Here is a 14,513-nt window from a genome sequence, read left to right as displayed (position 1 = left end):
CCATGGCACGGTAGAAAATCCAGAAATTCATATTGCGGATGTGTTTTATATATTAATATGAATATGAAAATCTTGGAGCCCTAAATCAAACCCAGATACATGAACCATACACTGAAAGTGGCAAATATCTTAAAAACAGGCAAGGGCATCATATATATTCCCATAATTGAAAATTAAAATACATTACAGAGAGAAATGTTTATTTGTTTTAAGTTAAGGGGCCTTAAGCCCATGAAACTTAAAATTGCATCTACAAGTAGCCTGCGCACTGCCTCTTAAGTGGCTTCTCCAAGACAGCAGAGATATACATTTCTTTGAGCTCGGGCCCTCTATCCAACTTAGGGGCAACAGACCATTTCAGCTTCTTATACCCTAGCTGCTCAATCATGGGCACATAGATCTTCAGCTGATCCTTTGTGCAGAAAAAATGATCTAGCCAGAACAGGCCTCCAGGCCTCAGAATCCTGTAGATATCATAGAGTACAAATTCCAGCAGCTGTGAGGGAATCCAATTGCTCAAGACATGCATAGAATGAACAATGTCCAAAGTATTTTCAAAGAATGGCAGCCTCTGTGTTATAGTGATATACATGGGAATAACCCCTCTGGAGGCAATGAAACTGTTGAAGGGCCCGTTCAAGTTCATGGAAGTCGTACCTGTATGATACAGAAGAAAAGATACTGGTATAGAAATATCAAAAGCACCTGCACTTCAACTCCGCCTCAAGTAGGACACAAAAAATAAGCAAAACCTGATGCTTACTTCAATCTCTAGGGTACCAGGTTCATTGTCGGGACAACTGGTCTTCAAAGAGGTTATATCTGACCAATGAATCTCCATCTTGCTCTTCAGACCACCCTCCAAGACTTCCCAAACAAGTCTACGCTTTGCATCATAGCATTTTACCACCAAGTCTCCTTCATATCTTGAAATACGTCGGCATCATCAGCATCTTTATGTCAATGCAATCTTGCTAAATGTGCATTACTTACTACCATATCATGAGTTTCCATCAGTGGCTATCAAAAGGCTTGTTCAGGTGAACAAAAAATATTTAATATGTTCTGACAAGATTGAAGAATTTAATATGCAAACTTAGCTGTATTAATTTCTTATGCATATTAACTCCCAAGAACCAATTCTCAAAACCAAGGCTGGGAAGTTTGAGGCCTTGTACTTGTCAGCAATAGCCGGTCCTGGTGCACACTTTGATTCATTCTTTCTCCCCACCTCCAGGCTGGAATTATTTATAGCTAAGGGAGCTGCTGAGTCCCCTTCAGAAAGATTCATTTGAATAAGTTCTATAAATGAAGGTGTTTTCTTCAGCGTTAAACCCAATGGACTAGCCTCCTCGAATGGATGCAACAAAAATCCTGGAGAGAATGCTGTGCTTGTTACAGGGCTCCCCTGCTAATCCACCAAAAACAAAAAAAATCAAGATTCTCAAGACATTCAAAATTTATTAATGACGAACCAGGTAAAAACAAAAATCTATTTGAGGTTGTAAACAAATTCAGAGTGCCACTAATACGGCAAACATCGTATTATTGACGAAATGGAAAGGCCCACCGATAGTTCCTGAATGGGTGATCGAAACATGCAATCTCGATGATGCCCAATGGCAATCTCGATGATACCCAGTGGCAAATCTGTTCAAATCTGTTCACAAAAACACCAACTTAGATATAACAATCAATCAATAACAAAAAAATTACTGATTGTTTCCATATATGCAAATTGCAAATAGGTTTTATAAAATAAGAAATAAAAAAATTACAAGTTTCCATATATGCAAATTGCAAATAGGTTTTATAAAATAAGAAATAAAAAATTACTGATGGTTTCAATATATGCAAATTGCAAATAAGTTTTGTAAAATAAGAAATTAAGTAGGAATACTGTTCTTTGCATAGCATAGTCTTATAAAATAAATAGGAAATATAATCAATAACAAAAATTATTGATGTCTCAAGATCTGCAAATGGCAAATAGCAAATTGCAGGTACTGCAAAATGTTTCAAGATCTCCAAATTGGAAATAGCAAATTACTGATACTGCAAAAGGTCTTGTAAAATAAGCAGGAATACTGCTAATTGCATGGTAGCTGGTATTGCAAAAAGTCTGATAAAATAAACATATGTCGATCATCACCAAAAAGCTCATAACACGAACATACCCAACAACGATTACTTCAATGGAAACATATTTAATGTTGGCTTCCTTCGTTAGAACAGCGTGGTGGACTGTCTGGCTGAGATGAAGAATGGGACCTGTGTTGTTGCAAGGATTGGGAGTCAAGGGCTGCTTTGCTTTTGGGGTGGGCTTCTGATAACATTGAAACAACATCTCTCATCGATGGTCGGTTGATTGGAGACCTACTAGTGCAGAGGAGAGCCACTCTGAGGACCAGCATCATCTCTTCCTTGACTGAGAAACTTGGAACTCTAACACTTTGATCTAAGATCTTTTCCATCCCTTCCTTGGTCTGAACTCTTTCCTTGACCCAGTCCACAATGTTGACACCTTCTCCAAATTCTGGATCCATTGGCTGTCTTCCAGTCAAGAGCTCTAAGAGGACCACCCCAAAGCTGTATATGTCACTTTTCTCAAAGACTTGAAGTGTGTGGGCATATTCTGCACAAATCCAAAAGATGCATAGACTCATGGACTTAATAGATTGCTACCATCCTCAATTAATGAAACAGTACAAGTCTGTGCTAGGTTTAACATATAACTTTCAGATATATATTACAAGAGAAAATCTGTGTAAGAATTTGAATGGCTATGTAGAAAACAATGAATGCTACCTTATAGCAAATTTATGATTTTGAACTAAGCTAGGCTAAAACATAACTCCATACCCATCAATCACTGAGAATCTGATACACAAACTAACTTACAAATACATAAAAATAATAAGACCTTTTCCATAAGGTTGTCTGATCTGAGAATACTCATATTTCTGAATTCCTTCTTCAAATCCAAACAGTAGCTAAAACCGATTCCCTTTTACTTTTGTGTTCAGCTAATCTTAATGCTTTAGGGATGTAAAACCAATACAAGATTCTCCTTTTGTATTCTTAGATTTTCCAGGGTAAACAATCATGAAACTGAAAGAAAAATGCACTTAGACCATCCTAACTCACTTTGTAAGTAAATTATTCACATCAGAGACAATCATGTTAACATGAAATGGATTGATGGAGTATCATTCAAGAACAAAGTATAACCTACGATGTTAGACACTTTGCAAGTATATTGTTCTCACCAGAGACAACCATGTTGACATAGAATGGATTGATGGAGTAATCTAAGATGTTAGACACTTTGTCTATTTGATCGCCAGTTTGAAATAAAAGTATTGTCTAAAAGTGATTTGCCACCTTTTGATAAAAGACCACAATCAAGATAAAGCACTCGTGGGTTCCAAATTGGCTAAAATAACACCTGTGTTGAATGGCCATTTAAGGCTTGGTCTGGTAGTGTTTCATTTGTACCATACTTCATTACCTGCATAACAATACAAATATTATTCTGAATATGCTTTAAGCAATGCTTTCACCAAGTGATCTGTTAGAACTATTAGATGGTTTGTCAAACTATTTCTCAGAATTCTTTTTAAAATGCATCAAATATTTCATCAGTGAACAATAAAAAGCACATCATGCAATCCACATCATCAGGCCAAAGCTTGAATGTGAAAGCTTCTGCACGAGACAGCAAATCCTCTTCGGCACCAGCTCCAAGTGAATATAACTGTTTTTTTATTTAATGAACCTCTGTATCTAATTTCGCATGGTACTTGTGCCCAAATAACCTTTAATCTGGAAGTAAGAGATCGCTTTATGGCCATCTTAGTCGCTATTTCTGTCACAAATTTGTATAGGATAGATCCGGAGCAAATATTTCATTTGAAAGCTTTACAGCCCTTCAAAATCCATTTCATAGATCATACAAAAGTAAAACAAAGTTATACAACCGTAGGTACGATCAGCTATTTGATTAATCACAACCAACAACAACTCCATAAGCCATTGGAAAGTCAACTACAATCAGAGAGAAGATTGTATTTATATGTGGAGCAGAGCTTATCCATGCACAAAAATCTTTAATTTTATCATAGGAAGGAATCTATTTTGAACCAATAGCGTGTATACTTTTTTGGGGCCTCATAATATTTGGTGTTCCAATCATAAAAACTTCATAACTGAAAGTGGCATTATATTATTTGTAGACAACTATGGACCATGCAATTATGTAAGATAAAAATCATGATTTTTGAGAGAGATAAAAAGGAGTATCTTTCTTCTTACTCTAGGTGGAGGTACTTGGGTCTTTGTTAACTACTGATAAAAGTTGTTTCTATTCTTGAGCTTGATGGATTTGTATTCTCCTAGGCTTTCAACAAGTTCTCCTTTTGTTGAGGTATTTTAATCACTTTAACAAAAGAATGAGTAATTTGTAGCTCTATCAATTCATTCATTATGTTATAAGTCATCTTCATCATTGCATTAGCTTGTTCCTTGTATGCTATTCATTAGCTTGATGAAGGTTTGAATGAGGAGTATTATTGAATGCTTTTCCTTTACCTACTTGATTTCTAGGCTTGAACCTACTTAGTTGATCTCTTGTTTGAATGAAATTCTCTTGATCTTTTACATAATTTTCATGTTCATCATAGTTTTACGGAGTAAAAGTTTGTATGCTCTTTTCACATTGCATGCATTCTAGGACATTTGATTCTTGAATTCTTTCATTGGTTGAAGGATCTGAGTACTCATGAAGTTCTTCAAAAGTGCCATTTTCTTTCAAAATGACTACATTTGGATTTGGCGCACAAAATGCTCTTGGTCCATGTCCTTTGGGCTTCTAATTTTAATCAATTGTTCTCTAGAATTCAACATCACCGCTTTTCCTATTTGTCATGAGATAAGCTTATCATTTCTCTTGATAAGCTTATCTCGATGAATTCCAGTTAATTTGCAGTTTCGCCATTGCAGTCAAAACCTACTAAACATGGCCATTGAATTTCAGCCCTTGACCATTACAGATGAACCATCCACATTTTTTCAAAAATCAATGAAAACCATGGCACGGTAGAAAATCCAGAAATTCATATTGCGGATGTGTTTTATATATTAATATGAATATGAAAATCTTGGAGCCCTAAATCAAACCCAGATACATGAACCATACACTGAAAGTGGCAAATATCTTAAAAACAGGCAAGGGCATCATATATATTCCCATAATTGAAAATTAAAATACATTACAGAGAGAAATGTTTATTTGTTTTAAGTTAAGGGGCCTTAAGCCCATGAAACTTACAATTGCATCTACAAGTAGCCTGCGCACTGCCTCTTAAGTGGCTTCTCCAAGACAGCAGAGATATACATTTCTTTGAGCTCGGGCCCTCTATCCAACTTAGGGGCAACAGACCATTTCAGCTTCTTATACCCTAGCTGCTCAATCATGGGCACATAGATCTTCAGCTGATCCTTTGTGCAGAAAAAATGATCTAGCCAGAACAGGCCTCCAGGCCTCAGAATCCTGTAGATATCATAGAGTACAAATTCCAGCAGCTGTGAGGGAATCCAATTGCTCAAGACATGCATAGAATGAACAATGTCCAAAGTATTTTCAAAGAATGGCAGCCTCTGTGTTATAGTGATATACATGGGAATACCCCCTCTGGAGGCAATGAAACTGTTGAAGGGCCCGTTCAAGTTCATGTAAGTCGTACCTGTATGATACAGAAGAAAAGATACTGGTATAGAAATATCAAAAGCACCTGCACTTCAACTCCGCCTCAAGTAGGACACAAAAAATAAGCAAAACCTGATGCTTACTTCAATCTCTAGGGTACCAGGTTCATTGTCGGGACAACTGGTCTTCAAAGAGGTTATATCTGACCAATGAATCTCCATCTTGCTCTTCAGACCACCCTCCAAGACTTCCCAAACAAGTCTACGCTTTGCATCATAGCATTTTACCACCAAGTCTCCTTCATATCTTGAAATACGCCGGCATCATCAGCATCTTTATGTCAATGCAATCTTGCTAAATGTGCATTACTTACTACCATATCATGAGTTTCCATCAGTGGCTATCAAAAGGCTTGTTCAGGTGAACAAAAAATATTTAATATGTTCTGACAAGATTGAAGAATTTAATATGCAAACTTAGCTGTATTAATTTCTTATGCATATTAACTCCCAAGAACCAATTCTCAAAACCAAGGCTGGGAAGTTTGAGGCCTTGTACTTGTCAGCAATAGCCGGTCCTGGTGCACACTTTGATTCATTCTTTCTCCCCACCTCCAGGCTGGAATTATTTATAGCTAAGGGAGCTGCTGAGTCCCCTTCAGAAAGATTCATTTGAATAAGTTCTATAAATGAAGGTGTTTTCTTCAGCGTTAAACCCAATGGACTAGCCTCCTCGAATGGATGCAACAAAAATCCTGGAGAGAATGCTGTGCTTGTTACAGGGCTCCCCTGCTAATCCACCAAAAACAAAAAAAATCAAGATTCTCAAGACATTCAAAATTTATTAATGACGAACCAGGTAAAAACAAAAATCTATTTGAGGTTGTAAACAAATTCAGAGTGCCACTAATACGGTAAACATCGTATTATTGACGAAATGGAAAGGCCCACCGATAGTTCCTGAATGGGTGATCGAAACATGCAATCTCGATGATGCCCAATGGCAATCTCGATGATACCCAGTGGCAAATCTGTTCAAATCTGTTCACAAAAACACCAACTTAGATATAACAATCAATCAATAACAAAAAAATTACTGATTGTTTCCATATATGCAAATTGCAAATAGGTTTTATAAAATAAGAAATAAAAAAATTACAAGTTTCCATATATGCAAATTGCAAATAGGTTTTATAAAATAAGAAATAAAAAATTACTGATGGTTTCAATATATGCAAATTGCAAATAAGTTTTGTAAAATAAGAAATTAAGTAGGAATACTGTTCTTTGCATAGCATAGTCTTATAAAATAAATAGGAAATATAATCAATAACAAAAATTATTGATGTCTCAAGATCTGCAAATGGCAAATAACAAATTGCAGGTACTGCAAAATGTTTCAAGATCTCCAAATTGGAAATAGCAAATTACTGATACTGCAAAAGGTCTTGTAAAATAAGCAGGAATACTGCTAATTGCATGGTAGCTGGTATTGCAAAAAGTCTGATAAAATAAACATATGTCGATCATCACCAAAAAGCTCATAACACGAACATACCCAACAACAATTACTTCAATGGAAACATATTTAATGTTGGCTTCCTTCGTTAGAACAACGTGGTGGACTGTCTGGCTGAGATGAAGAATGGGACCTGTGTTGTTGCAAGGATTGGGAGTCAAGGGCTGCTTTGCTTTTGGGGTGGGCTTCTGATAACATTGAAACATCTCTCATCGATGGTCGGTTGATTGGAGACCTACTAGTGCAGAGGAGAGCCACTCTGAGGACCAGCATCATCTCTTCCTTGACTGAGAAACTTGGAACTCTAACACTTTGATCTAAGATCTTTTCCATCCCTTCCTTGGTCTGAACTCTTTCCTTGACCCAGTCCACAACGTTGACACCTTCTCCAAATTCTGGATCCATTGGCTGTCTTCCAGTCAAGAGCTCTAAGAGGACCACCCCAAAGCTGTATATGTCACTTTTCTCAAAGACTTGAAGTGTGTGGGCATATTCTGCACAAATCCAAAAGATGCATAGACTCATGGACTTAATAGATTGCTACCATCCTCAATTAATGCAACAGTACAAGTCTGTGCTAGGTTTAACATATAACTTTCAGATATATATTACAAGAGAAAATCTGTGTAAGAATTTGAATGGCTATGTAGAAAACAATGAATGCTACCTTATAGCAAATTTATGATTTTGAACTAAGCTAGGCTAAAACATAACTCCATACCCATCAATCACTGAGAATCTGATACACAAACTAACTTACAAATACATAAAAATAATAAGACCTTTTCCATAAGGTTGTCTGATCTGAGAAATACTCATATTTCTGAATTCCTTCTTCAAATCCAAACAGTAGCTAAAACCGATTCCCTTTTACTTTTGTGTTCAACTAATCTTAATGCTTTAGGGATGTAAAACCAATACAAGATTCTCCTTTTGTATTCTTAGATTTTCCAGGGTAAACAATCATGAAACTGAAAGAAAAATGCACTTAGACCATCCTAACTCACTTTGTAAGTAAATTATTCACATCAGAGACAATCATGTTAACATAAAATGGATTGATGGAGTATCATTCAAGAACAAAGTATAACCTACGATGTTAGACACTTTGCAAGTATATTGTTCACACCAGAGACAACCATGTTGACATAGAATGGATTGATGGAGTAATCTAAGATGTTAGACACTTTGTAAGTAAATTGCTCACATCAGAGACAATCATGTAACATAAAATGGATGGACAGAGTATCATTCAAGCACAAGCTATATCCTAAGATGTTAGAATGTATATGGTTTCTGAAAAGAAAATTAATGTTACAATAAAAAGAATGACCACTTATAGTTCTGAAGTTTGAAACTACTTTACCTGGAGCAATGTAGCCATAGGAGCCAATAACAGAAGACATGGCCTCCGAACCAGTTCGAATCAGCTTTGCAACTCCAAAATCTGCAACCCTTGCAGTCATGTCAGAATCAAGCAATATATTGCTAGGCTTAACATCTCTGTGTACAATGGCAGGACGGCAATCTTGATGAAGATAGCATAAGCCCTGAGCCACTCCAACTGCAATATTGTATCTTGTCATCCACTCAGTGAGCATGTTCTCTTCCTTTCTTCCGTGCAAGAGGTCAGCCAAACTTCCATTAGGCATGTATTCATAAAGAAGAAGAGTCTCCTCATTGCTGGAGCAACAACCCAACAATTTAGCTATGTTTCTGTGCCTAACATTTCCCAGGACTTCTACCTCTGCTAATACCCCTTTCTTTCGTTTCCCTCCCTCTTTCTCTTTCTCCACCCACCGTAGCTTCTTCACAGCTATGACATGACCCCCCGGCCTTTCAACCCTGTAAACTGTACCGGCTGCTCCAATGCCAATCATGTTATCAGGCTTCAAGCTCTCCAAAATATCTTCTGTTGTGAAGCTGAGACGCTGGAATGAGGTCATCTTCCAAGGGTTTTCAGGATGTTCTTCTGTGATATTTAGTCATAAGATCGCTAGCCATGATTGCTAAAAACTCTCTCCTAAAACCCGGCTCCATTTCCACCACGGTTAAATCCAGGCCCAAAAACAAGGTTCAGTTCTTATTATTGTTATCATAAAAGCTGCCCTAAATTGCTCCCTGCACCATGATGCCGCTTCACCCGAACTAAAATATATACATAATCAAGCTGAATATAAATAAAAGACAAGCTCCCAACTCGATTTTCCCTATTCTGCCATTATGTTAATTAGCACATTCAATCAAAATCATCAAATTGGCAGCAACCTGCAAATCCACTTATTCTTCTCTCAATAACCTCCTTTCAGCAGATAAAAAAAAGCTAAAACTCAAATAAAGGACTTGAAAAATAAAAATATAAACAATGAGCATTATTCACTGAGAAAATTACCAGATGATACTTGGTGCGCCTGTGTCTCAGATCGCGTTGTACACTTGACGCAGGATATGCAAAACTAACCTGTGTCGCTTCAGACCTCAGGGCGAGCGACTCTTCACTGACCAGAACGTTTTTCACCGATGATCTAATGGCTGGAGATGATTTAATCGTCTAACAATCCATTTAACGGCCCACGTTGAGACACGGTGGCATGGAGGGGAGTTCGTCTCAGAGGGAACGCCTTACGGCGTAACTATCTAAAAGAGGCAAGCCAATCACAAGAGTAGCTTCGTCAAATCAAATCTAGTTAAATAGGGAAATCTTTTGATTTCCTTGGAATCTAGTTAAATAGGGAAATCTTTTGATTTCCTTGGAAAATGTTTGTTTAGGTTAAAGTAGCATTTTTCAAATCTTTTTATATTTCAATAATTATTGGATCTTGAATTTCTATCTGTCATAATTATTAGTTAGAGGTTAACAATATATCATTTTTATTCATTAAAAAGAGAATTCCCACAAGGATTTGGATTCACACTGAATATTTGCAAGTTAATGGTTAGGTGTTAATCTTAAAAAAAAATTAAATATATGTTTACAATATCTTTATCTTAATGAAAATGTAGAAATATAACTTTATGCTCAATTAAAAAGGCTTTAAAGAAAATACCTACATAAACCAGTCACACAATTCAAATATTTTTGTAAACCATTATATTTAAATATATAATCTAAGTATTGTTAAAAATTAACATGAATGAGAGATAGAAGGTTTAAAACCCTTACATTACATTCTATTAATTTCAATATCTTAATTTATAATCTACAAATTGACGTTTTAGATCTAAATGATAGTGGCAACTCAACAATACACCATTATCATATCTCATTAAAATAAAAATTATAAATATATTTTCTAACAACTTTTTGATTGTCTTTGTGATTCTCTAAGGAAAAACAATATAGCAAAATTGAAAATAAAAAATACTAAATTAAAAAAATATTTTGTAATTCTTAGTTATCAAAGCCGGGATGAAAAGGCCACAATATCATAAAGATACACCATAATAAAGATATAATGTTACACTGGGGTTAAAGGCACGTAGAAAGTGGGAAGCACAAAGTATAGGTCCACACACCCAATGCATCCGTGGGAAATGGGAAATAAATGTGTATGTAAGAGACAAGCTCATGTTAAAAGCAGAGAAATAGTTCCATGATATAGGGAAATAAAGAAACAAATAGAAAATTGTGTTAAATTATTGTAAGTGTTACTGGATATTAGTATACACTCATATGTTTGTATTTGGATTTAGGAAATTACTCTTAAATAAATAAATATTATAATTAAACTATAACTCAATTATTAGTTGTCCATCCATTCTATTCTAGATATATTATGGTTAGTATATTCTCCATTGCATTTTTTGTTACTCCCATATGTGCTTATATATAATTTAGTAAATGCATAAATATAACGAAACTGACTCAAGGATATTTAGAAAAAGCTTTTTTTTGAAGATGAAATTTATTTATTAATTACATATATATACATATATGTGTATATATGAAAAAAGAAAAGTTAAAATTAATTAAAAGATAATTTTATATTAAGAAAATACTTTTTATAGTTACTAAAGAGAGAGCTATTTTTTTTTTCCGAAAAGTAGTTAAAGAAAAATTTTCTTAAAATATCTAACTACAAAATAAACACAATAGAAGATTATTATTTTTTGTCAGACCATGAGATAACTCATCAAATGTGATTATGTCATTCATTTAGGTTGTTATTTTTATATACAAGAGGGAGTGACTGTTCAGTTCATCTCCCAGTGACTCCATTTCCTCTATTATTTATTTACATTAATTAAAGTTGTTCACCCAATCCCTATGATTAGGTGTCAACATTCCCCCCCTTAATCTAAAGGGATGTTGGTGAGTCGAAGCATCGTTCTAAATCTTTCAAGAATTTCTCTTCCAAGCGCTTTAGTGAAGATGTCTGTAATCTGTTCATTAGTGGAACAATGGTGAAGATGGATTGTTTTGGCCTCAACATGATGTCGAATCAGATGATATTTTGTATTGATGTTCTTTGTTCGATCATGGAACTTTGGGTTCTTTGCTAACTTTATTGGCGAGGTATTGTCAATCATGAGTGGAGTCAATTGTGCTTGTTTTACCTACAAATATTCAAGAATTTTCCTGAGCCACACAATTTCTTTTGTTGCCTCAGCTACTACCACATATTCTGCCTATGTTGTGCAATCTGCTAGAGCTGATTGTTTGCGTGATCTCTAGGAGACAGCTCCTGACCCAAGACTCATAACATAACCTGAAGTAGATCCCCAGTTTCTTTATCTCCATCGAAGTCTGAATCAAAGTATCCAATCAAGTTGAATTCGCCCACCTGTGTATACTTGATTCCAAAGTCTTGAGTTCCCTTCAAGTAATTTAGAACTCTTTTTGCAGTAGACCAATGTCCCTCACAAGGCTTTTGGATAAACCTCAAGAGGATTCCAACAACAAATGAAATGTATGGTCTAGTAGTAGTTAGGTAGTTGAGACTTCCAACAAGCTATCTATACTTTGTTGCATCCTCAAATTATTTCCTTCAATGGATGTGAGCTTTAAGTTTTGTTCCATTGGAGTAGTAAGAGGATTGCATTCAGTCATGCCACACTTCTTCAACATATCTCCAATGTACTTCTTTTGAGAAAGGAATATGGAATTCGGATGTTGAGTTACTTCAATACCAAGATAGTAATGAACATAGGCCAAATCAGTCATTTCAAAACCTTTCCTCAATTCCTTCTTTATGGATGCAATGTAGCTCTCATTGTTCCCTGTCATCAAAATATCATCTACATATACCACAAGATATACAACTATTTTTCCAACCCTTTTGACAAACAAAGTTGCATCATCAAGATCATAATGTTTGAAATTGAGTTTCACAATATGCTTAGTTAGTTTTTCATACCAGGCTCACGGTGCTTGTTTGAGACCATACAAGGATTTCACAATTTTGCATACTTTATGTTCATGTCCTTTAACAACAAATCCTTTAGTTTGGGACATAAAAAATTTTCTTTTAGATCTTCATTCGAGAAGGCAAGTTTTACATCCATTTGATGGACTTTCCAACCATTCTAAGCTGCTAGGGAAAAGAGTGTCTGGATGGTAGCCCATTTTGCTATGGGGGCAAAAGTCTCCTCATAATCGACCCCTTCCTTCTGTGCAAAACCTTTTGCCATAAGCCTAGCTTTGTGCTTGTCAAGTGAGCCATCAGCTTTATACTTGTTCTTGTAGACCCACTTGCAACCAACTAGTTTGGTTCCAAATGCAGGATCAACCAGCTTCCAAGTGTCATTCTTTATTAAGGCATCATACTCCTTTTGCATTGATTCTTTCCATTCATCATGAGAAGCAGCTTCTTTGAAGTAATTTGGTTCAAAATCCGTGGACAAATTCAATTCATGATCATAAGAAACATCCATATCAATAGGTGAATTAGAGTCATCTACATCACCTCCATTTTTCCGGCTTGAATTTCTAGTTCTTGTCTTTCCAACCTCATCAGGATGAACACTTTTGATTGTCTATGTTAGCCACTTTGGGGTACCTTTCTGAGATGATCCAGGCTACTCAGTTGATTGATTTAGGACTGAATCAAGATTGAGTCTCCCAATTCTGTCAATCACATCACTCAAAGTATTATCCGTTGTTGAAGTTTCATGCGGGGGAGAGAGTGCCTCGGAAGAAGATTCCACAGGTTGATCTAGTATAGGAATCCCCCCTTCAAGATGTGGAATCTTATTATCAAGTTCTTGAAATGATTTGGAATTTGTGAATCTATCCAAGCGATCAAGTTTCTGCTCAACAACATTGTCAGTTTTGGATGATTCAAGAAAGATTACATCTCTAGATACAACAAACCTTTTATTGACTTCATCATAGAGACGGTATGCTTTGGAGGTGTTTTAATACCCCAGGAAGATATGCTTATGACTTCCTGCACCAAGTTTGTTTCTATGTACCTTTGGTATCAAGGCATAACATGTGGAACCAAAGACCCTGAGATGTTTTACCGAAGGAATGTGCCCATACCACATTTCATAAGGAGTCTTGTTTCTAATAGCATTAGATGGACATCTATTCTTTACATATACAACACATAGAACTGCATCAGCCCAAAACATCAAATTTACATTTTTGAAAAACATCATGGAGCGCACCATATTTAAGATTGTCCTATTCATTCTTTTAGCTATTCTGTTCTATTGGGGATTATAAGGCACAATTGTTTGATGTTTGATCCCATGCTGGTGAAGATAGTTTTCAAATTCATTTGAAGTGTATTATTTTCCATTATCAATGTGAATAGAGCCAATATGAGATTGTGCATCATTTTCAATCCATGTATGAAAGTTCTTGAATGTTTGAAAAGCATCAGATTTGTTCTTCAATAAATAAACCCAACACATTCTAGTGTAGTCATCAATAAATGTCATCATATATTTATTTCCATTTGCAAAAGGAACAGGCATTGGACCACATAAATCTGAATGAATAAGTTCAAGTTTTCTATGTGCTCTGGAATGTGAATCATGAAAAGACTGTTTGCTATGCTTTCCTAGAATGCAAGCATCACATTGCTTAAGTTTCCTAGGAATTGTAGGAAAACTAGTAACACCATTTTTCTTCAACAAGCGGAGGCTGTCATAGTTCAAGTGTCCAAATCTAGCATGCCATAATAAACTTGATGTAAATGTACCTTCTTCATAATGATAATTGTGTGAGAAATTTTGTGCATGAGCAGAGGTACCCTGCAGCTTGAGAAGCCTTTCTTCTTCTATCCCCGTCATGACAAGTGAGTGGTCTGATGCTTTTCTCACCTTAAGCTTGACATCA

General features: G+C 35.8%; 2 protein-coding genes and 1 long non-coding RNA gene across 21 annotated transcripts; all 3 read right to left on the bottom strand.

Annotated features, from left to right (window-relative positions):
- Positions 1-338: 338 nt before the first annotated feature.
- On the bottom strand, positions 339-6,618 carry LOC149252530 (leucine-rich repeat receptor-like protein kinase TDR). Of its 13 annotated transcripts, none has more exons than XR_016266949.1 (6): positions 5,330-5,467; positions 2,178-2,635; positions 1,571-1,660; positions 1,179-1,411; positions 658-926; positions 339-464 (listed from the first exon to the last, which is right to left on the bottom strand). XR_016266949.1 is itself a non-coding variant. In XM_089459738.1 (4 exons), exons 2-4 carry the CDS (start codon positions 2,544-2,546, stop codon positions 1,396-1,398), a joined length of 381 nt encoding a protein of 126 aa, XP_089315864.1. In that variant the 5' UTR covers positions 2,547-2,635; positions 5,745-6,618; the 3' UTR covers positions 972-1,395. The 13 variants fall into 13 exon arrangements, 6 of the variants coding, with proteins under 6 accessions (XP_089315864.1, XP_089315863.1, XP_089315866.1 ...); XR_016266953.1 differs by having other exon boundaries at positions 1,179-1,408; XR_016266950.1 differs by having other exon boundaries at positions 2,272-2,635.
- On the bottom strand, positions 5,489-6,392 carry LOC149252531 (uncharacterized). Of its 2 annotated transcripts, XR_016266957.1 has the most exons (4): positions 6,266-6,392; positions 5,851-6,013; positions 5,678-5,744; positions 5,489-5,551 (listed from the first exon to the last, which is right to left on the bottom strand). It is a non-coding gene; the product is annotated as an uncharacterized LOC149252531 (long non-coding RNA). The 2 variants fall into 2 exon arrangements; XR_016266956.1 differs by having other exon boundaries at positions 5,489-5,744.
- On the bottom strand, positions 6,015-9,609 carry LOC149252529 (leucine-rich repeat receptor-like protein kinase TDR). Of its 6 annotated transcripts, none has more exons than XM_089459733.1 (4): positions 8,592-9,609; positions 7,359-7,719; positions 6,658-6,747; positions 6,015-6,498 (listed from the first exon to the last, which is right to left on the bottom strand). In XM_089459733.1, the coding sequence occupies exons 1-4, from the start codon at positions 9,169-9,171 to the stop codon at positions 6,483-6,485; spliced, it is 1,047 nt and encodes a 348-aa protein (XP_089315859.1). In that variant the 5' UTR covers positions 9,172-9,609; the 3' UTR covers positions 6,015-6,482. The 6 variants fall into 6 exon arrangements, 4 of the variants coding, with proteins under 4 accessions (XP_089315859.1, XP_089315860.1, XP_089315861.1 ...); XM_089459734.1 differs by having other exon boundaries at positions 6,015-6,495; XM_089459735.1 differs by having other exon boundaries at positions 7,465-7,719.
- Between the last annotated feature and the right edge of the window lie 4,904 nt (positions 9,610-14,513).

Source organism: Pinus tabuliformis, chromosome 7, assembly GCF_031772625.1.
Source record: "Pinus tabuliformis cultivar Carrire ecotype Pingquan chromosome 7, CPIR1, whole genome shotgun sequence".
NCBI classification, from domain to species: domain Eukaryota; kingdom Viridiplantae; phylum Streptophyta; class Pinopsida; order Pinales; family Pinaceae; genus Pinus; species Pinus tabuliformis.
Note: the sequence above shows the minus strand (reverse complement) of the source record. Positions and strands in the feature narration are given on the sequence as shown.